General features: G+C 39.0%; 5 protein-coding genes across 8 annotated transcripts; 2 read left to right on the top strand and 3 right to left on the bottom strand.

The window, feature by feature from the left end:
• Positions 1-70: 70 nt before the first annotated feature.
• Positions 71-8,052, bottom strand: LOC108817661 (uncharacterized). Of its 4 annotated transcripts, none has more exons than XM_018590406.2 (28): positions 7,581-8,052; positions 7,390-7,484; positions 7,113-7,212; positions 6,884-6,988; positions 6,591-6,753; positions 6,372-6,492; positions 6,208-6,267; positions 6,001-6,081; positions 5,787-5,881; positions 5,552-5,702; positions 5,276-5,362; positions 5,003-5,125; positions 4,808-4,936; positions 4,628-4,725; positions 4,424-4,547; positions 4,170-4,277; positions 3,799-3,940; positions 3,275-3,385; positions 3,133-3,178; positions 2,963-3,038; positions 2,492-2,677; positions 2,302-2,412; positions 1,942-2,097; positions 1,695-1,853; positions 1,393-1,626; positions 1,128-1,298; positions 904-1,016; positions 71-823 (listed from the first exon to the last, which is right to left on the bottom strand). In XM_018590406.2, the coding sequence occupies exons 1-28, from the start codon at positions 7,747-7,749 to the stop codon at positions 307-309; spliced, it is 3,831 nt and encodes a 1,276-aa protein (XP_018445908.2). In that variant the 5' UTR covers positions 7,750-8,052; the 3' UTR covers positions 71-306. The 4 variants fall into 4 exon arrangements, with proteins under 4 accessions (XP_018445908.2, XP_018445911.2, XP_018445909.2 ...); XM_018590409.2 differs by having other exon boundaries at positions 3,133-3,175; XM_018590407.2 differs by having other exon boundaries at positions 5,003-5,122.
• Positions 8,053-8,599: 547 nt separating this feature from the next.
• Positions 8,600-12,955, top strand: LOC108817612 (conserved oligomeric Golgi complex subunit 1). The gene is made up of 6 exons (XM_018590338.2): positions 8,600-10,994; positions 11,223-11,414; positions 11,585-11,865; positions 11,990-12,169; positions 12,271-12,448; positions 12,527-12,955. Exons 1-6 carry the CDS (start codon positions 8,781-8,783, stop codon positions 12,674-12,676), a joined length of 3,195 nt encoding a protein of 1,064 aa, XP_018445840.1. The 5' UTR covers positions 8,600-8,780; the 3' UTR covers positions 12,677-12,955.
• Positions 12,956-13,328: 373 nt separating this feature from the next.
• On the top strand, positions 13,329-14,986 carry LOC108838423 (truncated FRIGIDA-like protein 1). The gene has a single exon (XM_018611362.2). The coding sequence runs from the start codon at positions 13,400-13,402 to the stop codon at positions 14,777-14,779; it is 1,380 nt and encodes a 459-aa protein (XP_018466864.2). The 5' UTR covers positions 13,329-13,399; the 3' UTR covers positions 14,780-14,986.
• LOC108838424 (protein LEAD-SENSITIVE 1-like) lies at positions 14,935-16,464 on the bottom strand. Its single transcript, XM_056990774.1, has 2 exons — positions 15,996-16,464; positions 14,935-15,888 (listed from the first exon to the last, which is right to left on the bottom strand). The coding sequence occupies exons 1-2, from the start codon at positions 16,084-16,086 to the stop codon at positions 15,110-15,112; spliced, it is 870 nt and encodes a 289-aa protein (XP_056846754.1). The 5' UTR covers positions 16,087-16,464; the 3' UTR covers positions 14,935-15,109.
• A 5,221-nt stretch (positions 16,465-21,685) lies between these two features.
• LOC130497723 (protein LEAD-SENSITIVE 1-like) lies at positions 21,686-23,215 on the bottom strand. The gene is made up of 2 exons (XM_056990772.1): positions 22,747-23,215; positions 21,686-22,639 (listed from the first exon to the last, which is right to left on the bottom strand). Exons 1-2 carry the CDS (start codon positions 22,835-22,837, stop codon positions 21,861-21,863), a joined length of 870 nt encoding a protein of 289 aa, XP_056846752.1. The 5' UTR covers positions 22,838-23,215; the 3' UTR covers positions 21,686-21,860.
• Between the last annotated feature and the right edge of the window lie 2,102 nt (positions 23,216-25,317).

The raw sequence follows: 25,317 nt of genomic DNA, 5'->3' as shown, positions 1-25,317 counted from the left end.
AAGAAGAGGAAAACTAATATCTTTGATTCAGACATCTATAGTTCAGCTAAATAAAATTCAAGCATTCAAAGGGCCACCATAATCTCTCTAATCTTTTATTCCACAAACAAAAGTAAGATTCACCATTTGGCGTAATGTCTTTCTCCTTTCGAAACCATTTCATGACAACAACTTGCTACAATCAAAATTGAAAACTCATTCGTAAGGACCAGTAAGATATGAATACACAGAGGACAATGTGACACATTAGAAGATTCTCTTGCTTACTAATGGACACATCAAATCTTTTATAGAAAGAGAGAAAGCTCACTCAGACTGAAGAACAGTAAGGTAACAAGGATAGCCTTGGCATGTCCCTGATGATGTTGATGATGAAGCGTTTTCATGCTCCCATATAAGTGTATACGAAGAGAGATTGTAGACACCAGGAGAGAAAACCGATATCTGCAGGGGGATCTCTGTTGTGGACAATGGCTGGATTTTGACCTTAGTGGAACTTGAACCTGACCATATGAAAGGAGGCGAGCTTTCCATCGAAGCTGGTGGTTTGCCCAGGCGGCTTCCCATGACGTCTGAAGTTAGTTTCATTTCCTCTGTTATGGCTGGCACGTAGCGCCACCCGGATTGGTTTCCAGAGGAAGGAGTTGGTGCTGATGTATCTGGTAGGCCGCCATCAATGGTGTTGATGCTCACAGATAAAAATCCATCAGATGTATTTCTGACTACCATCTTTAGTTTGATTTCGCACAAGGAGGTCGAAAAATCGTGGTTTATGGTTTTGGGACCGTCTAGTGACCATGAGAGCGGGATTGAGCTCTTGATTCTGTAATTGAACAGCAATGTGATCAGAGGTAAGGATAGGTTTGAAAGCTGAATAAAGATACTTTTGCCTGTACTCTTTACCTATTATGACATGAATCGTGAGACAGAATCTTTGGTATATCTGACACTGCTGATGGATTGCTGGATTTTGCTAGGCGAGATATTAGAATGAAGTCAACCGTATCCGGACTTGACTGTTTCATCATAAAAACACGAGTTCACTAAAGCTTCTGATAATAGAAAGTTACCAGCGATATGATGTTATGTTTGAGAAAAAGTCCCTGAAAGAGGGACTTTTTGCTTACCGGATCTGAGGTTCCACTAAATGACCTTTCGCTTTCATGGAAGCTTGCTAAAGGTGAGTTAACGATATCAAAAAGCTTTTCATCGTCATCCTGAGTAATCAGTTTTATGTCGCTTTGGCTAAGAGGAATAGACATGGTTTTCTCTTCTTCAGTCCCGGGTTTTCTGCAATCCTGAAAAGAAAAACGCTCTAATTTCAGACTTGGATAAGAGATAAACCAGCTAGCTAATAAAGTGTATTAAATGAACTTTATAAGTTCAAATGACCTTAATCATGAAGAAACATGATAAAGCTTGCCCAGGAAGTAGAGACTTGGAAGGTAAGATTGTATCAACAGGCTGAAGCAACGAGATACCCCACCGACACCCAACTGTTGACAACTGATCAATTTCGAAAGACTCTGAATTCGCACGGTTCACGATATCCATACGCACAAGAAATTCTTGCAATCTTGATGGAGAGGGGGTGATTTCGAACGAGGTCTCAAGAGATGGTAATACCTATATAGGAAATTTTACGATTTAGATATCTTGGCCAATGCAAAATTGCAGTGTAGAGATTCCGTTACCTTTAAATTATAATGCATCCTTAGGGTGCGATACTTCATGATGCTTGATACATTTTCCATCTCGTAGTATATTGTGAAATACAAAGATATCGTTCCAGGGGTGGCAGCTCGAAGCCAAAGAGGCCACCTCAAAGATCGGTCTCCTTGCAGTGATACATCCTGAAATAGATAAGTATTCAGAACCATTTTAGAATTATCTGACATGCACAATCACTTTTGAGGCTTGAACAAAAGGCTCGCCACTGACCTTTGGAAATGCAAATACACTAGTTCTACTTGTTACACGCTGGACAGTATTTTGTTCATGGCCCTTCCTTAAGCAATCTGGAAATCCGGGTGTCAGCTCTTCTTCATGACTTTCAGGATTTACAAATCTTGGATGGCTAATCTTCATTTTAAGATTCTACAAGGACAGAGAAAAGTTGTTGGCACAAGAATGATTAAAAAAAGTTTAGTGCATCACAATTCGGTCGTCAAGCAGGAATAAATAGTATAAACAAAAACATAACAAACGAAATTCATAGACAGTAACAGAACAAACAAAAAAATAAATTGGCTTTACAGCAAATAATATGAATGATAAGGGTTGATGAGAACAAGAAACTACCTTTATTGGAGATTCTGAACTATTTTTTAACTCTAAAACAAGATAACGAAGATCTCCAGCATACAATTTCTCAGGCAGATGATCAATTGAACCCTCAAGCCTGGGTAGACTCTGCACGGTCAAAATATCTTTACATTAGAAGGTCCCAACGAATAAAAATAAAAATAAAACATTGAGGAGACGTTTGCACCTTAATGACCAAAAATTTCAAGGCATCAGTGGGAGTAAGTTTGTTTTTCTTTCTTGCTTTGTTAGTTTTTGCCTTTGTAGGCACAGATTGGAAGTAATGCACGCCTACAATGGAGCCAGACAACTCCCACCTTACACCGACAATTTTGAGGATACCTTCTTCACTGGGGGTAACTGTGAGCCTCACCTGAACGACAAAAGCAAAACGATAAGTCATACAAAACAAACAAATAGCAGATAATTAAACCCTCAGAACCTCATCAAGGAGAAAAAGTAAGCAAACGGAAGTTACAATAGTCAAAAGTTACAAATGACCAGGGTAAAGACAACAATTACAGGTGGAAGGAGTATCACAAATTTGAAAAAGATGTTTCTCTATATATACACAAGAACATGAAAATGTCAGATAGAGGAAGATTTAAAATATTGAAACATATCAATCAATCTAAGTGTCTAATTTAGCAAGACTCACCAACTTTTTCTCGCCTCCGCCTAATGTGAAGTCCACTTCAGACAAGGTGAAAGAAGAGAAACCAGAGGTTGCAACCCTGTAGTATTGTTGACAACGACGGCACAGCTTAGTCAATCAAATGTGGGTCAATAAAGTTGAAGGAAACCTGATTCAAGAGATTAGATGCTTACTGATTGTGTTCGGTCTCCAAGCTTAAGCTACTTGGCTCTTTATCTACTTTACAAAGTCAGATGTGGAAATCAGTCAACCATATACAAACTGAAGGATGTAGAAAATTTGTAAAGTGAACATCAAATAATAGAAATAGCTTACCCAATTTTAAGTCATCCGAATTTGCGGTAAGTTCACAGATGAGAGAGACGCTTGTAACGGAAGTAGAGATTAGCAGTGGATTCCTAAACTCCAGATCCAATTTCACTGACTCTGAAAGCAAAGAATAATCCCCAGTTACATACATTTTCAAACATGCTAAAGCAGAGTATCATGTCATCAACAATATGGCGTGGTTGTATTGCCAAACAAAGAAATGCCCCGTCCTTATAAGTGATAATATTAATAGATTGATACGACAAATGAAGAAACCTATCACTCCCCTTCTCTCTCTATCATATCTCCGTGAAAAATAAATCTAGTCGTTTCAAGTCTCAAACTGTAATGTCCTGCTGCTGGTATAACAAGGTAAAACAGATTTTGCGAATAAGTGTGCCTATTTTGGCTGGACTATAGATTGCATTCTTTTAGCCTTCAGACTTCAAGCATAAGTTAAATTTTCGATCACTAAGAAGGAAAATCTGATTCAGATAAACATCGAATGCAGCTAACAATAACCTGCATACCTCCAACGACACAAACATTTGATTCCTTGTATTTCTTAGGCAGTAGCTTTGACTGTAACTCCAACCAGTTTGACTTGCCAGAGTTTAACGATGGAATGATATCATCCTCCAATGATTGCCAAATGCTCTCTTCTACAAGAGCCTGACAACGACATGTGAATCATATTGGTAAACAATACTTGCAAATTCACCATTAATTAAGGAAGCAATTCAGTGATGGGCAATATTATTCATTCGCAAGTAATGCGAAAATTTTACCAGAAACACTGATGTCAAATTATGCTGTTGACAAAGTATAGAAACAATACATCCTAGGAAGGTTATGATGGGTAAATATGTACATACTTCCAAAGAGTGAATATGCAACTTACAGAAGCTTGAGATGCATAAGTGCGATGGTCTTCATATATAACTTGAAGAGACGACATATTAATAACTGGTAGTCGAAGTCCCACCACCTCGTGCTTCATTCCAGTTTTCTTCAAAATGACAGAAATATGAAAATGAAAATAAAATTATTTTGTATAGACGAAGAATAGAGACCAGGAGTAACTATTGGAAGCACTATCTTACTCTCTGAGCAGCTTAATTAGAGCGTATAAAACCGCAAGTATAAGCTACACACCTTAACTATGTTGAAAAAGTCTCTGAGAAAAATCTCTTGGGTAGACTTGGACTGGTTTCCACAGTCCAGTACTCTGAGCATGTTTCTAACTGCAACATCATTCATCCCGACAATTGCATACCACCTGAACAGAATTTCATTGCAAGTCTTAAGCCAACAAATCTCTAATCGTCACGTCTTAAGGGAACTACATTAAAAACTTACTGTCCAATATGAAAGTAAACATGGTCTTTGATATGGCTCCAAGTAGTTGATTCATAAACAGAGATCGCGCTTCTATATGTACGAATTGCATGGTTAACCTGGAAAAAGGCAAACAAAATGCATTCTTTAAAATGCAAAGCATGTACGAAGCTTGAGCCCTTTCAGCAAATTAGCATGTACCTGATCACAGATTTTATAGTGGTCTCCTGAGAGAACTAGATGAAATCCATACTTGTGTAGCATCGCTGGCTTAGTTAACACGAAGCAGTAAGAAGCCTGCTCTAACATGACTGCAGCGTGCAATGGTTCCTGAAAATTAATTTAAAGTTAGCAATCGCATAAACAGCATATGTTTTGAAGGTAAAAAGGAAGAACCTCTCCACATATGCGGAAGTAAACAGAAGCCGCTTCTTTGTACTGGTCTCTAGCCTTTAGCATCTCTGCCCACCAGAGCCCACATCTAGTAGCATTTTGAAAGCCAGACTTCCCAAGTTTCTGCTTGAGATTTTAAAAAGATGTATCAGCACGTACTACCACGTCACTTGCTTAAGTTAAACCATTCATATTTCCCTTTCCTGTTTTGCTTAGAATAAACGGATATTTGCTGAAGAACTGTTTTCGGTTAAAGATTGGGTTACAAAGACATACCATATAAGTGCTGGATGCATTTTCCATGCAGTACTCAGCTTCCTTTATTGACTGGTCTGAGATGAAATATGCGAGTCCCATCATTTCCTTCCAACCATGCATGAAAAGATGAGTTATCAAGCGACCACAAGTAACAAAATAATGAATAGCATAGACCAAAACAATCAGTTTGATAACATGGTTAACCTATACTATATGTGAGGTTCAAAATACAAGACGAACATTGATAAAAAATTATGCCACTACATTAACATAATTACAAAGATGTGAATCTACCTGGACACCGGCATAGTGCTTCCAAGCTTTATCGAGCTTGTAATCAGTTGATATTAAGCGATAGCTAGACAATGCAAGTTCATAGTCATGCAACATGAAGGCGTAGTCACCCAAAATTCTGATTTGAGATTCGGTGGAGCTATAGGTATAGCTTCAAAAGTGGACAAAAGACCGTTAGAGCTTATGATGACGTCAAGGAAATCATAAAAGGAGCAAGAAGGTGAAGAGTGCATACATAGAACCTTTAGTCGAATCCGGAATATCGTCTTTTCCTTTTCTCCACCATAAGTTCTTTATCTGGTTTCTAAGTCCTTTCCTTGTTGCAGAAATCTAGTGGCACAACAAAATGAAAACTAATGATATGGAAAGAGAACAAAATACTAGTAAATCATATAGAAAAACTAGGATATAGTGAATCACGTGTATTTGTGAGAAAATCTAGAGCCAACCTGTTGATTAAGATCTCGGACTTTCTGCTCCATGTATGGAATTATATGCCTGGAAGCAAACTCTTGCATCAGATCTTTGATCTGCTCCGAATATGCCAGTAAATTTTTTAGAGTTGGTTAATACATTCCAAAATGATTGAAAGGGGTGAATTTCATCAGCAAGATAATTTTACACGAGAACTAGCGGCCAGAAGCTTTTAAATATACCTCCACAATATCGTCGCCAGTAAGAGCACATCCAAGTTTTTCAGCCGGGACACTTGATTTCTTTCAGAAAAATTGGTAATCAACATGTTGAACTTATATGTACATATAATTTAAAAAGTAACCTTAAACAATATGTTTGATTAGGGTTCTGATGAGTGACTTACAAATGAAGCCCAGGGATTAGCCTGGTGTTCTATGTTCCCCTCTTTAGATGAATTAGTGCAAAGTAAGTTGCATTCATTATTTCCAAACGTACTTCTCATCTCAGACAGGACTTTAGACGTTCTATAGAAGAAAAAAACATCCAGTCAACAAAAATACTTACATTTAAACACCAATATGATGAGAACGATATCATAAACGATGGAGTAAGGAACAACAACCTCTCTGTTGTTGCATCTTGATTGTCATGCACCAATAAGTAATGCTTCAAAATCTTTGGGTCCATGATCCCATCATTAAGCAGAGAAGGTAATCTATTGGTATTGAAAAGATCTACAAATTTATTTAAAGGGTCTTCGTCTTTTGATGAAACGACCAAGAGACCTGAAAAGCACATTTATAATTATTTAGGTACACAACAGAAAACTCTATGAGACATAAAAAGATCAGCGAACCTAGTTTAAAGTGAGAAGACAGTAACAAAAAAAATTCTAAAACCCATTTAATGTCTTACAAGCCACAGGATGATCAAACGCTTCATGGTCTGAAAACGACAAGGTACGGATAAGTTCTTTATTGTAATACTGAAACCATGTGGGTGCAATTTCAGACTCTGGATCTGCACGGCGGAATCACATCAGCACTAGAAAAGCAAGGCGTCTGAAAATTCACCTTCTCAATAACGAAAACATGCATCGTCTAACACTCATATCATAAAAGCGTAATTTCAAGTAGAGACTTACTAGAGAGTATATCAGTAATTTGAGGAGGGTCAGATTTCAAATCGTGAAAAACCTTCTCCCCAGCTTGAGTAATAACATGTAGTAGCCGTTGCTTTGCAACCTATCCATTACGTGAACATAATCAATTTTGAGCTAAGCCAAAATATGCAGAATGAGGAGGGAGCCTCTAATACAAGCATTCACGTCGCATTTTTGGTTTAAAAAAAACAGATAATGATTCTAACATGTCCGTTAACTGTGATTCACATTGTTTCTGACTAAGAAACAATTAACGTACCTCTACGTTAGGTTGTCTGATATCTGAGGCATTAAACAACCTCAGCGTAAACCTCTTTAGACGATAAAGCTGATCGCCTGAGGTCCGAACAGGAACTGCACAACAAATTTTCACCATTTGGAAGTCAAACACTTTGAAGAAGACAATAAAAAAAAAAAAAAACTAGTAATCATCAAATCAGGAGGACTCACCATCGATGTTACTGAAGTTGCAGAAGGGCTTAAGCGTTTCCACAAAGGATAGACCATTCTTGAGGAAAGTCTCTTCAACGAGAGGCGTGCAGAGAACCATGACCACTGGACTCACCTCCTCCAATAGCATTTTCCCTAGCGAAGAAGAGTTCACCGGCGGCTCCACCATTCTTCCTCTCGACTAAAACTCAGATCGGATTAGGTTCTGGAGGCGGGGAGCTAGAACTAGATCTCCTTCCTCTCGAGCTGATCAGAGCTACGACGCAGCTGCGGGATTCGATGGAGATAGGTTTGAAGATCTCCGTAACTAGTGAAATGTGTGTAATCGAGAAGGTGACGTGTACGGTGAAAGTCACCGGAGAGTGGAGAGATGATGGTGATCGGGATCGAGATCGACGTAGAGGGATGAGATGTAGGCAAAGTCGATTGGAGGAGATTCGAGCGACGTTGGAGAAGAAAAAAAAAGGGAACAATTTTTCATTCGTTTAATTTATTTTATTTTATGTAATTGCACCTTTATTTAGGTACATTTTACAATTGTGCCCAAACTATTCAAGAAGTATGGAATTGTGGATCTATGCATTTATAAGTTTTTAGTGAATTGAATTTTTGGTAAAATAGTGAATTTCAATTTTACTACGAGTTTTACCTTCTCAAATTTATTTTTAAAAGATAATTATTTTCACAAATATTTTAAATTTTTGATAAATACACCAAATTTTATTCTATAAATACAAAATCCTAAATAATAATTATTAAATCATCACATATATATTTTTTGATTGAATGTATTTTTGAAAAGTGGTAAATGTATCTTAGCAATTTGTTTAGTTAACGGTAAAAAAAAAGAACATAATACAACACTAATCTTTAGTTAAACCAATTAAAAGTACATCCGGTATGATTACCCCTTACCGGAACGGTTTGCTTATTATATTTGAATGATTCAATTGCAAACCCAGATAAGGGTAAACTAGTAATCTCATATGAAACGCTTAATTACTCTCGTCGTTATTCTTCACGCCAATGGCAGAAACTTAAAAAAAAAATTAGATCTTAACTCCGGGGGATTCTACTTCTAAATCTGAGGCAAAGCATTTTCAGATCCGATCAGATCAGATCCGAGCTTTGCTTCTCTTCTTCTTCACTACTCAATGGAAGCTACGTCGTATTGATAGAGACAACACAAACGAAAAAAAAATGAGAATGTCATCATCAGCTTCCACCGCGGAGCACCGGCCCTCCGCCGCGGCTCTCGGCGTCGGTCAGAGAGATGCGGAGTCTCTGTTCCGCGCGAAACCGATGTCTGAGATTCGGAGCGTGGAGTCGGCGACTAGGAAGAACATCGAGGATAAGAAGGAGGAGCTCCGGCAACTCGTCGGGACTCGGTACCGGGATCTGATCGACTCGGCCGACTCGATCGTCCACATGAAGTCGCTCTGCGAGTCGATCTCGTCGAACATCTCTTCGATCCACGGGAACATCAGATCGCTCTCTTCCTCCTCTCCCGTGGCCGAGACTCCCAATCTCGCTAGCCGTGACTCGGCCCGGGTCGACGTGTACGGGATCGCTTGTCGTGTTAAGTATCTGGTGGACACGCCGGAGAATATATGGGGATGCCTCGACGAGTCCATGTTTCTAGAAGCTGCGGGGAGGTACATGCGTGCTCAGCACGTGCAGCAGAGACTGGTTAAGTTGGAGGGATTTGAGGTTGATCAGAGTAAGCTGTTGGAGAAGTTTCCGCTGCTGGAGCATCAGTGGCAGATTGTAGAGAGTTTCAAGGCTCAGATCTCGCAGAGGAGCCACGAGCGGCTTCTGGATCAGGGTTTGGGGTTGGGGGCTTACGTGGACGCGTTGACTGCTGTTGCGGTGGTTGACGAGCTAGATCCGAAGCAAGTGCTTGAGCTGTTTCTCGACTCGAGGAAGACTTGGGTTCTGCAAAAGCTGAATGCTTGTGGTGGTGATGATGCGGGTAATGTAGTTTCAGTGTTTTGTGATGTGTTGTGTGTGATTCAGGTGACTGTGGGGCAAGTTGGTGAGCTGTTTTTGCAGGCCTTGACTGATATGCCTCTGTTTTATAAGACTATCTTGAGTACCCCTCCGGCTTCTCAACTGTTTGGTGGGATTCCAAATCCGGAAGAGGAGGTTGCGTTGTGGAAATCATTCAGGGATAATTTGGAGTCCGTCATGGTTATTTTTGATAAAAATGACATTTCTAAAGCTTGCCTGAGTTGGTTGAGGGAATGTGGTGGACAGATTGTTGGCAAGGTTAATGGGAAGCATTTGATTGAAGCTATTGTTACTGGTGCAGAGCTTGGGACAGCCGAAAAGTTGATAAGAGAGACCATTGATAGCAAAGATGTCTTGAGGGGTAGTTTAGATTGGCTTAAGAGTGTTTTTGGGTCTGAGGTAGAGCTGCCTTGGAATAGAATCCGGGAGCTTGTTCTCGCTGATGATTTGAACCTATGGGATGAAATATTCGAGAAGGCGTTTGTGGAAAGAATGAAATCCATCATTAACTCTAGATTTGAGGATTTGGCTAAAGCTGTCAATGTGGCAGAATCGGTTCATGCTTTTAGCAAGATCACTGGTGAAAAGATTAACTTCCAAGCATACTTAAACAGACCATCTACAGGTGGTGGTGTCTGGTTCATTGAGCCTAACGCAAAGAAACTTGGCCTTATTACTGGAAATAAGACATCACCTGAAGAAAGTGACTTCCAAAGTTGTCTAACTGCTTACTTTGGTCCTGAAGTTAGCCAGATGAGAGATGCTGTTGATATGCGGTGCCAGAGTGTTTTGGAAGACCTCTTAAGTTTTTTTGAGTCAGAAAAGGCAGGTCAGAGGTTAAAGGATCTGGCTCCATACGTGCAGAATAAGTGTTATGACAGTGTCTCAGCACTTCTTTCAGATGTAGATAGAGAACTCGAGTTTCTCTTATCTGCCATGAAGAAAGAGAACAATGACAATGAAGCAATCTCACCTGCTATAGTAATTGAGAAATCTCTATTTATGGGACGCCTTTTGTTTGCATTGCTGAACCACTCTGAACACGTTCCCTTGATTCTCGGTTCTCCAAGATTGTGGTGTAGAGAAACTATGACTGCAGTTTCTGATAAGTTGTCATCCTTGTTGAGGCAACCAAGATATGGCTCTAATACTTCACTCAGTGCTGACAGCCCTGGAAAGCAGTTGCATACCGATCTTAGGAAGCAGAGTTCGTTAGCTGTTGCCGCACTACTTAAGGCAGAAGAGAAGACAAGTCCGAAATTTGAAGAGCTTAATAAAACTATGCGAGATCTGTGCATTAAAGCTCATACATTGTGGATACAGTGGTTATCGGATGAGCTTTCAGCTATTCTCTTGCGTGATCTTAAGAGTGATGATGGATTATCTGCTACAACTCCTTTAAGAGTAACTAAAACACCACCCTTATCCTTTTTTTTTGCTTAGCTGTCACTCCTGCATTGATAATAGATATTTCTGACTACTTTTTAATGGTGGAAATATATAAGGAACTACTTTTTATTCTGGCTCTTCAAGTAAAATTGAGATAGTTTAAACTTCCTTTTTGTGTTTCCAGTTATGATTTCCAACGTTCACTTTGTTGTGTCCATACTCATTTGTGAAGTAATAATGCAGGGTTGGGAAGAGACAATAGTTAAGGAAGAGCAGGGCGAGAGTCCATCTGAGTTGAAGATATCACTTCCGTCCTTGCCTTCGCTCTATATTATCTCTTTTCTGTGTCGGGCATCAGAAGAAATTCACCGAATTGGAGGCCACGTACTGGATAAGTCAATCTTGCAAAAATTTGCTTCAAGCCTGTTGGAGAAGGTGCGTTATCTCTGTTTCGTTTATTTCCCTATGATTATTTTCTACCTGCTCTTCAAAGTGTTTGTGATAATTCCCCCCTATTCATACTTACTACCTTTCATTGTGAATATCTCCAAGCTGGTGATTGCTTACAAGAACGATTATTAAAAATTTCCCATTGTACAATGCAGATCATCATTATTTATGAGGATTTCTTATCTCCCAGGGAGGCCAACGAACCCCAAATTTCAGAGAAAGGAGTCTTACAAATTTTACTGGATTTGAGATTTGCATCTGACGTTCTTTCTGGGGGTGATACAAGCCCCAATGTGGAGATGCCAAAGAGTACAATGAACAGATCACCTTTCAGACGAAAGCAAGGCCAACAGCAAACAAAGTCAGTCAGTAGAGGTCGCATTGATGGAGTGATCTCCCAACTGTCTCAAAAGTTGGATCCTATAGACTGGCTCACGTAAGGAACCTTATCCGTAAACTATTCCAAAGACACATCTTAACGATAAGTTCATGTGAATCTCTTCTTACCGTTTATTGTCTCAATCATTCTCTGATTATTGGATTTTGAAATGTCTAAAAAGGTATGAGCCTTATCTCTGGGAGAACGAGAAGCAGTCATACCTACGCCACGCTGTGCTCTTTGGATTCTTTGTGCAACTAAACCGAATGTACACAGATACTGCGCAGAAGCTACCAACTAATTCAGAGTCAAATATCATGCCATGCTCCACAGTTCCCCGCTTCAAATACCTTCCCATAAGGTTGGTTTGTCTTCTTTGACTGCAAAAACTGTTTGTAGCCTTCGCAGAATATAGTGAAAAGGATCTCTCATATAAAATATGTTTGTTTCTTGTCAATGCAGTGCTCCGGCTCTGTCATCTAGAAGTACAAATAAGGTCTCGATTCCAGTTACATCAAATGATGGCTCCTCAAGAAACTCATGGAATGCATTTACAAATGGCGAGCATTCTCAAACGAGTGAGTTAGACGATGACTCCAGTTTCGGTGTGGCTTCCCCGTTCTTAAAGTCTTTCATGCAGGTAAGATCTAGTATTGGGTTGATTTATTTGTAATCTGTTCAGCATCTTTAATAAGATCATGTAAAAAATATGTTTCAGGCTGGTAGTAGATTTGGATCAATACTAAGTGACGGACAAGTGGGAATATTCAAGGATAGATCAGCAGCTGCTATGTCGACATTTGGGGATATAATACCGGCTCAAGCAGCCGGTTTACTCTCTTCTTTCACAACCTCCAGGTACGAGTGATGATGATGATCTCGGGTTAGTCACTAAACCGTCATTTCCGACTCGAGTTTCTGCAATCAAATTATGACTCACGCAGAAGATGAATGCGGAAGCTGATATATTTGTCATTATACAAGTTTTTACATAAACGGAAGAGAACAAGTTTTGTAATAGTGTTTGATTTATTGCTTCTTATAAGCTATTTTTATAAGGAACATGTAATTACGAGGGGCCCCAGCTTCTTCTTATCTGCAAGAATCTTGAAGGAATTGAAGAGGAAAGGGACAGAGTTTGTGTTTCCTCCTCATGTTCTCTTTCTTCCAGTTCTTAGACTTGTCTTCCTCCATTACACTCTTCTGCCACACTGTCTCGATACCGACATTGACTTCGGAAAGAGATTTACCCAAAGCCTCGTAACTGCTTTTGTCGGAGTATTTATCAGCTAAGAGACTGATCGGAATCTCGTTCATCACATACCGGTCATTCGGCTCTCGTACCACATTGTCAAAAAGTAATGTGTCCTTGCAATATAGTTTTCTCTCCCGCATATAAACCGAAACATTAGAACGGACTAAACCAACATTGATTAAAATTTCTCTGATTAATTTGCGTTATATCAAACCGAATCAGACCATAACCGAACCGATAACTGAATGTTAACTACCGTATTTTTATAGTAGAAATATATAATCGGCGGGTCTCGCGATTGCCGGTGAAGATCAATCGAAATCTAGGGTTACAACGATGATGACGGAGACTGAAACAATCGCCGCCGCGATTGATCAAATCGACGAGAAGAAGCAAAACCTGAAGAAAGCCTTCGACGATCTTCAATCACACCGCTCTCTCCTCTCACCGTCTTTCTCTCTCTCCTGGTCCGACATCGACTCCCACTTCTCCTCTCTCCAATCCTCCCTCTCTAACCGTCTCCGCCTCCTCCAATCCGAACCTCCTCTACCGAACGATTCTCCTAGAATCGAAACCGACGACGCAGAGGCGACGGTGGTTATTCGCCCCGAGCTGAGAGCCTTATGCGAGAAAATGGACTCGATCGGTCTAAGCAAGTATCTGGCCGATCACTGGGACGACGACGCGATGCCTAATCAAGATCTCTCCGCGGCGTTTCGTTACTCTCCAGATCCGGCGTCGATGGTGCTCAACGCAGTCTACGGCTCGAGCAAAGCCCCGACGTCGGGGAAAACTATCGATGTAAGGAGGGTTGTCGTTTTGTTGATGGAAGCTTTGATTGATCTCGATGATGCGAAGATCACTCCCGATACCAAAGAGAAGGCCAAGAAGCTTGCTGAGGATTGGAAGACGAAGATAGGTAACAAGCCTTTCGAGGCGTTGTTGTTTCTTCATTTAATCGCAGCGTTTGGATTAGGATCCGAGTTCAACCCTGAGGAGCTTTCACGTTACTTGGTAATGATTGCTAAGTATAAGCAAGCGACATTGGTGTGTAACAAGATTGGTTTAGATAAAGAAAGAGTCGGGGAGGTTATAACGAAGCTTTTGAGCACTGGGAAACCGATCTTGGCGGTGAGGTTTATGTACGAGTGCGGGAGGACCGATGGGTTTGAGCCGGTCTCTGTGTTGAAAGGTTACGTCAAGGAGGCGAGAGAAGCGGCCGAGAGAGTTCGTAAGGAAGATAACTACTCTCTCAAGTCACAGAACGAAGCTACTGATAAAGAAGTTAGTGCCTTGAAAGCAGTGATCAAGATCATCAAAGATCAAGGCCTTGAAGCGGAGTTCTCTGAGGAGAGAGTGGAGGAGCGTGTGGAGGAGCTGGAGAAACACAAGGCGCAGAGGAAACGCAACGTGGAGCAGCAGCAGCAGCCACAGACGAAGGGGAGAAAGCGGCCTCGTGATCGCAGAGGTACACAACAACAAGCTCCAGCTCCGAGTCAGCAGCCTTCAAGACCAGAACATAGTCATCATCATGGCTTACAGTTGAACCCTTTTGGTGTTGTGAACCCAGCACGCGGTGGTGTTCTTGGCCCTTACATGATGAACCCATTAGCTGCTGGGCTTTATGGTTCTGCTGCTCCTCCTCAACCTGTTTACTATGGTCAGCAACCTGGATTCGTGATGCCGCCGTTTCACCCAGCTTATTATTCTCAGTAGCAGAGCATTGCTAATACTAAGATCTTGTCTCCTGCAATTAAAATATCTTTGTAGTGAATGTCTGAGGAAGGAACTTGCGGTCTTGACTCTCCATTTCTCTTTTATGTAAATGAAAAAGTAAGCAGCTTTGTGATGGAGTTGAGCTTTTATCAAAATGTCTTGTTGAAGAGTTTAATTCTTGAAAATAATAATATTGTTTTGACTGTATTTGCCACTTGCACAAATAAGTTAAAAATACAGTTTTACACAATACAAAGGCATAAGCAAAGTCTCTTACACAACAGATTAGTCATCAACCATCCATGAAACAAGTACTTGAGTAATTTTGAACTACTTGTTTTTGTCGTCGTTGTTGTTATTGTCCAAATTGCCATCTAGAAATGCCATAAGTGTAGCAAGCTCTTCCACAGGGACCTTGCGGACATCCTTTCTCACACCAACGTCGTAAGCCACACGACCAATACAGTACTTACTGTATCCGGCCACAGCCATGCCTGCAAAACCAGTAGTTACAAACCCAAGCGTCGTCGAAACAGCACTGGCTGCAGCAGAAACCACCGAAGCTGGAGACACCGCCAACGAAGCCACTTGACCAGCAGTCCTTCCCACCCCTAAATACCTGAGCGTCAAAGAAGCGATACCGCCAGCTGCACACACCGAGTTGACTTGGCTGCTACTCCCAGACTTGGTGACGGAAAAAACAAGCAGACCAGTTTTGCAATAGATCGCGAAATCCTCACAGTTGTTGTCCAAGAGATGGTACTCGCCAAACCCGTTACCCGACAAAAGGTACTTCGCGCGGTGAACGACTTCTTCGGGAGGATCCGAAGGCGCGGTGGTGCAGGTACCGCCACGCTGTTTGGCCACGAGGATGGCCTTGGAGACATCGTACTGGAAGAGATAGAGGTTTCCTCCGGCGAGGAAGCAGTCGAGACAAGAAGAGATTACGCCGTCGAGAGTCGATTGGTCTCCGCAATTAGGACAAGGGTTGTCTCCTCCGTGACGAGGAACAGAAACCTGGATGATCGTGTCCAGATAAGTACCGGTTCCGATCTCAAGACCACCTCGACGAGTGAAGTGAATGACTTTCCCATCTCCTACATAGATTCCTATGAAATGGCATGCATAGAACCCAGAAATAGCTAACGATCGCGATCGAGACTAAACGAAAATGTGGATAACAGAGAGAGAGAGAGAGAGAGTGAGGAGATGGAACCGTGATGGGAGTAGATGTAAGCACGCCATGAATAGATGTGATCTCCTGCCTTGAGCTCATCTCTGGAGATCTTGTTGGAGAACAATCCCATCTTCCTTCTTGTTCGTTCCTGACAGCGAAGATTCACTTTTTTTTTTTGCTTAATGAGTTAGGTTTTCTGATTTTCTCTCTCTGTCTTTTTTCCTTATTATTTAAAGTTGCAAAATATATTATATGCCCTTAAATTATTTAATATTTGTAAAAGAACCCCAGAAACTGCGGAATCTACAGAACAGCCATCAAAAATTAATAAGAAATAGCAATATTTTGTAGAAATCACGTTATGGTGTTGGACTATACATATATCTTTACATTATAAACTAGGGTAAGTCCGCGCTTCGCGCGGGAAGTTTGTTATCCGTAAACTTTATTTTTAATATTTGGTTTTCATGTTATATGCAAACTGATAGTTTGTGGTTGATCTTCTTAATTTTTTTAATCTATTTCCATTAAACCTTTTTATTATATACAAAACCATTTTAATCTTGTTGTGCTTAACTAAATTCATATTCAAATTATTGAAATAATTTGAAAAAAACAAAATTCTGTTTTTATATGCTAGCATATATCCTTTGAATTGTTTTTAAATCATCTATTTTCACTTCTCTTATGATATATTTTTTTGTTAAGTTGTTTTAGATTACATCTCTCATTCAGACTGTTTATATATATCATTTTTATTTTTATATAAGTATTTAATTATGGTTTAGTTTTTTTTTCCAAGTTTGGTATGCAGATTCCTTTTTTCTCCATTTATTCAGATGCAATGATTTTATATCAGAATCATAAATTAATTTTCATTTGTTTGGAGAAGTACGTAGGTGGCAATAATCATCTTTGGAGAAATAGGTGGCAATGATGTAAGTAAAAATCAATAGAATAAAACGATTTCTAATATATTATATATGTTTATTTAATAATATTTAGTTTATTCTCAATTGAAAGTAATATTTACATACCTTTTAAAAAATATTAACATACCTTTATTATTATTTTTATTTTATTTTTAGCTATCAATAATATGTTTATCATAAAAAATCATTTTAATTATGTAATTATTTTTACACTTTTATCTTTATTTTGTGTTTACTATAATGATAGAATAAAATTATTTAGAATTACGGTTGATATTCAACATATAAATTGTGTAAAAGTGTCTCTTTCTTATACCTTTGTTTAATAGGGGTGGATTGTGCCATAGTCCTCGTGTAATTTTCAAGGCCACGTTCCTCCAGGTTATGAATTAACTTCTTATTTTTTTAATCATCCTGAACTAACTTAATGTGTTTGATAATCATCATCAAATAATCGGAGAACCTATATTTGTGGGAAAAACAATAAACTGCATGATTACCTTTGTTTCCTTTTTTCTCTGTCGTGATGGAAAGGCGAGTTGCCCATACCGAGGCTACGATCTTTTGACGCTCAGTGTGTTTGAAGCTTTGAGTGAGTGAGCGTCTGCTGCAGGAGGTGGTTTCTTAATTAACCATATTGTGAGAGAGATGGTATGCTTGTAGTGAAGGTTACAAAAGTTTATTCTGACACAGTGACACACATATAAGCTGGTTAATGGGAGAGTTAAGAGTTTACATATTCGCTGGAATCCTGTGGGATTGCCTTTGTTAATTACTTGTAGCGTTTTCTGTGTGGCAGGCTGTATGCTGCTGATACAATGATGCTAAATTAAACTTTTATTGATTCCAAACAAAAGCATCACAGAAGTCGTATAGAACCATTTTTTCTAACTCATTATTTTTTTGGTTGGTATTTCACAGTTTGTGTTTAGCGTTTTCCATTGGTTGAAGAGCAGTAAGAGTAAGACTGTCACCTTCACTAAAAATTATTATTCAACTACATATATATATATGCAGAGTATAAGTAGAAGATCTGGAAAAACCTTTATTTTTAAAAGCTAAACGAATTATTCTCCCTTTTAATAACCACAACTTGAAGGAAAGATTATATAAATTATAAACACAGCAGCGACATACAAAAAAATTATCATTCTCACTGGCCAAACGAACAATCATTGATCACACACGTAACAAAATTCAACTTCTAGTGATTAACGTTTATATAGTACTACTTTATATGTAAAGCAACCTGTCAATATTCAAGTTAACCATTATACGTTCTGTGGTCTTATGTCATCGTTGAATATAGTTTTGATGCCTCTCACTTCACCATCTACATCTGCAACAAAACAATGGTAGAGGATGTAGTTCTTGTTGGAAAACATAGATATTGAACATAAACACAGTGTTGAATAGGGTTGGAGACAGAATTGGTAAATCGGTGTTAGTGTTTGCAAGCATGAGCAGCTGCTAACACAAATCATTATACAGAACATGAGAAACAAAATCATATTCATATTCCTTAGAAGCTAACTGAGTGTATCTGGCAACCAGCTTCTATGCTGTTAAGATTTTGTCAGAATGAGTCATGAAGAAGCCACCAACAACAGAAAAAAAAAAGAAACTGTGACTCACCTGAGGGACACTTTGGTTGATGAGGTCAGTCTGCAGATTCAGGGGACGTGACAGTTATAAGCTTCTTCTTGCAGTATCTTTTGACTGAACTTTCTCTCAAGACCATCTTCTTTGTCCTCATCATGGAAATGGTTCCTTCGACACATGTATTTAAATATACATATTTTCTGATTTCATCGAAGATACTTTGTAGGTAATACTGATTCAAGACGGGGGAAGCATCTGGCAAAATAACTTTGTTTATGAACAAAACTTTTTAAAAATAAATTTGACTTTATTATATGGATTCAGGATGGTGGAAATGGCTAAATAATTAAACCACAAAGACTATGTTTATGAACGAAAGACCTAGTTAAATAAGATACCTGAGAGTCCAGAAAAGCATATCCATTGCCGTGAGCTCTCCACCACAGCAGATATTCCGAGCATAGCCTCCCCTAAACGGAGCAAACAGACTTTAACAGTGGAGGAGGAGCAGCCAATCTGCAAATCGGAGAGGAAGACCGAAACGTTAGTCATATCTCACAGAATTAGTTTACTGGTTAACTTAAAAGAATGAGAGGATGATTCTTTACGGGGAAATCATACCTTTTTATAGATGAATTTCCACCGCCTTGCAGATCCTGAGATCGCATTTAATATAGATTGTGTGTGAGAGAGTAATGAAGGGTTTCAAGATGATAATTTGGTAACTGGTAACGTTTTGTATCTGAGGAAGAAGATGGAAGAGCGATTTGGACGACCTAATCGTCGTTTGTTTAGGAGAGGCGAAGGAAAAGAACAGTGTGTTAACCAATCCTAAACGACAAAAGACCCAATCAAATCTATTATGGGCCGAAGTAAAGACAAAGACCAGCAAAAAAAAGCCTGATCGAAATGAACAAATGATTTAATGAAACGCAGCGTAGAAACCAAATGGGACAGGTGTCACTGCGAGAAGTACCCACTTAATGACGTGGCAGGCTGAGGAAGGAGAGAAACCCAACTTTATATAAATAGATAGATTGTTGGATGCTTAGTTTGTAATTTACATTACAAATAGTTGGAGTCTTATCTTGCAAATGTTGGTTAATTTGACAATTATTTTGCATTTTTCAGTTAAATGTTTAAAAAGCAAACAACTTGTAATTAAAAGATTAGAACCGCACTAATAAAATTTCTAGTTTAATTCCGGTACGGATCAAATATAATAACAATAGTCCTGACTCCACTACAAGTCTAGAATAACTTTTCTTTTGGTCGACCACTAAAATAACTTTAGTTGTCTAGTAGTAATTGACTTATACTTTTGAAACCGTGTTTCCTTCTTCAGTAAGGAAAACCCGGGTTGGTACTAACGAAGGAACTTAGAATATTAGAATTCAACAACAAAAACAGAAGCAAATTCTCCATTCTACAACACAAACTAGGCATCAACATCATTCACCCCTAAACTTGGAACCGGCAATGCTCAACCAGGCTTCTCTTGGTGAATCATATAGCTTTAACATGGCAATTAGCCTCTCCACAGGGACCTTGATAGCCTCAACACCTAGCTTTGCTGTCATACCTACGTCACTAGTAAGGCGAACAAAACAATACGCACCAAATCCGGCCACAGGCAAACCACTGAGACCAAGCACGAGTGCAGCAGAATAAACTGAAGCAGCCGTATTGACTTGACCACTGATTCCAAACCTAGCCTTATGGCACACCAATAAACCAGTTTTGTTGATAAGCTTGAAAACTAGCTTGTGATACAAGCTATCCTAATCCTAGTGAAGTTATGATTATGATTATGTAATTGGATTAGGACATATTGAAAGGTGTTATGTCAAGTAGGTTTAGGAGTTTCTAATACCTATATATATGAATGCTTCTGATTGTATATTCCCCACGGTTTGTGTGAGGTGAATAAGCTTTAGTTTTTGAGTGGATATTTTTCTAAGGCAATACGAAAGTGATTTGTGATTTCATTGTTGAGTTCTTTAATTGGTATCAGAGCTTAACATTCGAAGAAACATGTCAATAGAGAAAGCAACTATGTCGGGAGTGAAGAATGAAACAGAGAATAGCAAAAAGGAAAGTGGACCCTCATCCATTAAACTCCCAATGTTAAACTCGACAAACTATACCGTTTGGGCGATGAAGATGAAGATGGCTCTTAAGGTGAACAGAGTATGGGAAGCTGTAGACCCCGGATGCGAACAAGAAGAGAAGAACGATCTAGCTACAGCCTTGATAATTCAATCTATACCCGAAGCACTGATGTTACAAATAGGAATTCTTGATACATCTAAACTCGTCTGGAACGCAATTCAAACTAGACATGTTGGAGCAGAGAGAGTTCGAGAAGCACGACTGCAGACACTGATGACAGATTTTGACAAGCTCAAGATGAAAGAAGAAGATACTATCGACTCTTTTGTCGGAAAGCTTGCAGAAATTGCGTCTCGATCAGCCTCTCTTGGGGAAACCATTGAAGAAACAAAACTTGTCAAGAAATTCCTAAAGGGACTACCAAGGAAAAAATACATCTTCATAGTTGCATCTTCATAGTTCTCTCAAGTCACAGAACGAAGCTACTGATAAAGAAGTTAGTGCCTTGAAAGCAGTGATCAAGATCATCAAAGATCAAGGCCTTGAAGCGGAGTTCTCTGAGGAGAGAGTGGAGGAGCGTGTGGAGGAGCTGGAGAAACACAAGGCGCAGAGGAAACGCAACGTGGAGCAGCAGCAGCAGCCACAGACGAAGGGGAGAAAGCGGCCTCGTGATCGCAGAGGTACACAACAACAAGCTCCAGCTCCGAGTCAGCAGCCTTCAAGACCAGAACATAGTCATCATCATGGCTTACAGTTGAACCCTTTTGGTGTTGTGAACCCAGCACGCGGTGGTGTTCTTGGCCCTTACATGATGAACCCATTAGCTGCTGGGCTTTATGGTTCTGCTGCTCCTCCTCAACCTGTTTACTATGGTCAGCAACCTGGATTCGTGATGCCGCCGTTTCACCCAGCTTATTATTCTCAGTAGCAGAGCATTGCTAATACTAAGATCTTGTCTCCTGCAATTAAAATATCTTTGTAGTGAATGTCTGAGGAAGGAACTTGCGGTCTTGACTCTCCATTTCTCTTTTATGTAAATGAAAAAGTAAGCAGCTTTGTGATGGAGTTGAGCTTTTATCAAAATGTCTTGTTGAAGAGTTTAATTCTTGAAAATAATAATATTGTTTTGACTGTATTTGCCACTTGCACAAATAAGTTAAAAATACAGTTTTACACAATACAAAGGCATAAGCAAAGTCTCTTACACAACAGATTAGTCATCAACCATCCATGAAACAAGTACTTGAGTAATTTTGAACTACTTGTTTTTGTCGTCGTTGTTGTTATTGTCCAAATTGCCATCTAGAAATGCCATAAGTGTAGCAAGCTCTTCCACAGGGACCTTGCGGACATCCTTTCTCACACCAACGTCGTAAGCCACACGACCAATACAGTACTTACTGTATCCGGCCACAGCCATGCCTGCAAAACCAGTAGTTACAAACCCAAGCGTCGTCGAAACAGCACTGGCTGCAGCAGAAACCACCGAAGCTGGAGACACCGCCAACGAAGCCACTTGACCAGCAGTCCTTCCCACCCCTAAATACCTGAGCGTCAAAGAAGCGATACCGCCAGCTGCACACACCGAGTTGACTTGGCTGCTACTCCCAGACTTGGTGACGGAAAAAACAAGCAGACCAGTTTTGCAATAGATCGCGAAATCCTCACAGTTGTTGTCCAAGAGATGGTACTCGCCAAACCCGTTACCCGACAAAAGGTACTTCGCGCGGTGAACGACTTCTTCGGGAGGATCCGAAGGCGCGGTGGTGCAGGTACCGCCACGCTGTTTGGCCACGAGGATGGCCTTGGAGACATCGTACTGGAAGAGATAGAGGTTTCCTCCGGCGAGGAAGCAGTCGAGACAAGAAGAGATTACGCCGTCGAGAGTCGATTGGTCTCCGCAATTAGGACAAGGGTTGTCTCCTCCGTGACGAGGAACAGAAACCTGGATGATCGTGTCCAGATAAGTACCGGTTCCGATCTCAAGACCACCTCGACGAGTGAAGTGAATGACTTTCCCATCTCCTACATAGATTCCTATGAAATGGCATGCATAGAACCCAGAAATAGCTAACGATCGCGATCGAGACTAAACGAAAATGTGGATAACAGAGAGAGAGAGAGAGAGAGTGAGGAGATGGAACCGTGATGGGAGTAGATGTAAGCACGCCATGAATAGATGTGATCTCCTGCCTTGAGCTCATCTCTGGAGATCTTGTTGGAGAACAATCCCATCTTCCTTCTTGTTCGTTCCTGACAGCGAAGATTCACTTTTTTTTTTTGCTTAATGAGTTAGGTTTTCTGATTTTCTCTCTCTGTCTTTTTTCCTTATTATTTAAAGTTGCAAAATATATTATATGCCCTTAAATTATTTAATATTTGTAAAAGAACCCCAGAAACTGCGGAATCTACAGAACAGCCATCAAAAATTAATAAGAAATAGCAATATTTTGTAGAAATCACGTTATGGTGTTGGACTATACATATATCTTTACATTATAAACTAGGGTAAGTCCGCGCTTCGCGCGGGAAGTTTGTTATCCGTAAACTTTATTTTTAATATTTGGTTTTCATGTTATATGCAAACTGATAGTTTGTGGTTGATCTTCTTAATTTTTTTAATCTATTTCCATTAAACCTTTTTATTATATACAAAACCATTTTAATCTTGTTGTGCTTAACTAAATTCATATTCAAATTATTGAAATAATTTGAAAAAAACAAAATTCTGTTTTTATATGCTAGCATATATCCTTTGAATTGTTTTTAAATCATCTATTTTCACTTCTCTTATGATATATTTTTTTGTTAAGTTGTTTTAGATTACATCTCTCATTCAGACTGTTTATATATATCATTTTTATTTTTATATAAGTATTTAATTATGGTTTAGTTTTTTTTTCCAAGTTTGGTATGCAGATTCCTTTTTTCTCCATTTATTCAGATGCAATGATTTTATATCAGAATCATAAATTAATTTTCATTTGTTTGGAGAAGTACGTAGGTGGCAATAATCATCTTTGGAGAAATAGGTGGCAATGATGTAAGTAAAAATCAATAGAATAAAACGATTTCTAATATATTATATATGTTTATTTAATAATATTTAGTTTATTCTCAATTGAAAGTAATATTTACATACCTTTTAAAAAATATTAACATACCTTTATTATTATTTTTATTTTATTTTTAGCTATCAATAATATGTTTATCATAAAAAATCATTTTAATTATGTAATTATTTTTACACTTTTATCTTTATTTTGTGTTTACTATAATGATAGAATAAAATTATTTAGAATTACGGTTGATATTCAACATATAAATTGTGTAAAAGTGTCTCTTTCTTATACCTTTGTTTAATAGGGGTGGATTGTGCCATAGTCCTCGTGTAATTTTCAAGGCCACGTTCCTCCAGGTTATGAATTAACTTCTTATTTTTTTAATCATCCTGAACTAACTTAATGTGTTTGATAATCATCATCAAATAATCGGAGAACCTATATTTGTGGGAAAAACAATAAACTGCATGATTACCTTTGTTTCCTTTTTTCTCTGTCGTGATGGAAAGGCGAGTTGCCCATACCGAGGCTACGATCTTTTGACGCTCAGTGTGTTTGAAGCTTTGAGTGAGTGAGCGTCTGCTGCAGGAGGTGGTTTCTTAATTAACCATATTGTGAGAGAGATGGTATGCTTGTAGTGAAGGTTACAAAAGTTTATTCTGACACAGTGACACACATATAAGCTGGTTAATGGGAGAGTTAAGAGTTTACATATTCGCTGGAATCCTGTGGGATTGCCTTTGTTAATTACTTGTAGCGTTTTCTGTGTGGCAGGCTGTATGCTGCTGATACAATGATGCTAAATTAAACTTTTATTGATTCCAAACAAAAGCATCACAGAAGTCGTATAGAACCATTTTTTCTAACTCATTATTTTTTTGGTTGGTATTTCACAGTTTGTGTTTAGCGTTTTCCATTGGTTGAAGAGCAGTAAGAGTAAGACTGTCACCTTCACTAAAAATTATTATTCAACTACATATATATATATGCAGAGTATAAGTAGAAGATCTGGAAAAACCTTTATTTTTAAAAGCTAAACGAATTATTCTCCCTTTTAATAACCACAACTTGAAGGAAAGATTATATAAATTATAAACACAGCAGCGACATACAAAAAAATTATCATTCTCACTGGCCAAACGAACAATCATTGATCACACACGTAACAAAATTCAACTTCTAGTGATTAACGTTTATATAGTACTACTTTATATGTAAAGCAACCTGTCAATATTCAAGTTAACCATTATACGTTCTGTGGTCTTATGTCATCGTTGAATATAGTTTTGATGCCTCTCACTTCACCATCTACATCTGCAACAAAACAATGGTAGAGGATGTAGTTCTTGTTGGAAAACATAGATATTGAACATAAACACAGTGTTGAATAGGGTTGGAGACAGAATTGGTAAATCGGTGTTAGTGTTTGCAAGCATGAGCAGCTGCTAACACAAATCATTATACAGAACATGAGAAACAAAATCATATTCATATTCCTTAGAAGCTAACTGAGTGTATCTGGCAACCAGCTTCTATGCTGTTAAGATTTTGTCAGAATGAGTCATGAAGAAGCCACCAACAACAGAAAAAAAAAAGAAACTGTGACTCACCTGAGGGACACTTTGGTTGATGAGGTCAGTCTGCAGATTCAGG

The sequence above is a fragment of the Raphanus sativus genome, chromosome 7 (genome assembly GCF_000801105.2).
Source record: "Raphanus sativus cultivar WK10039 chromosome 7, ASM80110v3, whole genome shotgun sequence".
NCBI lineage: Eukaryota > Viridiplantae > Streptophyta > Magnoliopsida > Brassicales > Brassicaceae > Raphanus > Raphanus sativus.
This window is presented reverse-complemented; position numbering and strand designations above follow the sequence as displayed.

What these genes read in the sequence shown, in the direction of transcription:
- LOC108817661 (XM_018590406.2), bottom strand. Translation starts at nt 7,749, where the DNA reads ATGGTGGAGCCGCCGGTGAACTCTTCTTCGCTAGGGAAAATGCTATTG. An exon ending in TTCGGATGACTTAAAATTGG is followed by an intron (nt 3,179 to 3,274) that starts GTAAGCTATTTC and finishes GACTTTGTAAAG; the next exon opens with TAGATAAAGAGCCAAGTAGC. An exon ending in GGATGCATTATAATTTAAAG is followed by an intron (nt 1,627 to 1,694) that starts GTAACGGAATCT and finishes TTTCCTATATAG; the next exon opens with GTATTACCATCTCTTGAGAC.
- LOC108817612 (XM_018590338.2), top strand. Translation starts at nt 8,781, where the DNA reads ATGAGAATGTCATCATCAGCTTCCACCGCGGAGCACCGGCCCTCCGCC. An exon ending in GATCCTATAGACTGGCTCAC is followed by an intron (nt 11,866 to 11,989) that starts GTAAGGAACCTT and finishes ATGTCTAAAAAG; the next exon opens with GTATGAGCCTTATCTCTGGG. An exon ending in TCTTAAAGTCTTTCATGCAG is followed by an intron (nt 12,449 to 12,526) that starts GTAAGATCTAGT and finishes AATATGTTTCAG; the next exon opens with GCTGGTAGTAGATTTGGATC.
- LOC108838423 (XM_018611362.2), top strand. Translation starts at nt 13,400, where the DNA reads ATGATGACGGAGACTGAAACAATCGCCGCCGCGATTGATCAAATCGAC.
- LOC108838424 (XM_056990774.1), bottom strand. Translation starts at nt 16,086, where the DNA reads ATGGGATTGTTCTCCAACAAGATCTCCAGAGATGAGCTCAAGGCAGGA. An exon ending in TTACATCTACTCCCATCACG is followed by an intron (nt 15,889 to 15,995) that starts GTTCCATCTCCT and finishes GCCATTTCATAG; the next exon opens with GAATCTATGTAGGAGATGGG.
- LOC130497723 (XM_056990772.1), bottom strand. Translation starts at nt 22,837, where the DNA reads ATGGGATTGTTCTCCAACAAGATCTCCAGAGATGAGCTCAAGGCAGGA. An exon ending in TTACATCTACTCCCATCACG is followed by an intron (nt 22,640 to 22,746) that starts GTTCCATCTCCT and finishes GCCATTTCATAG; the next exon opens with GAATCTATGTAGGAGATGGG.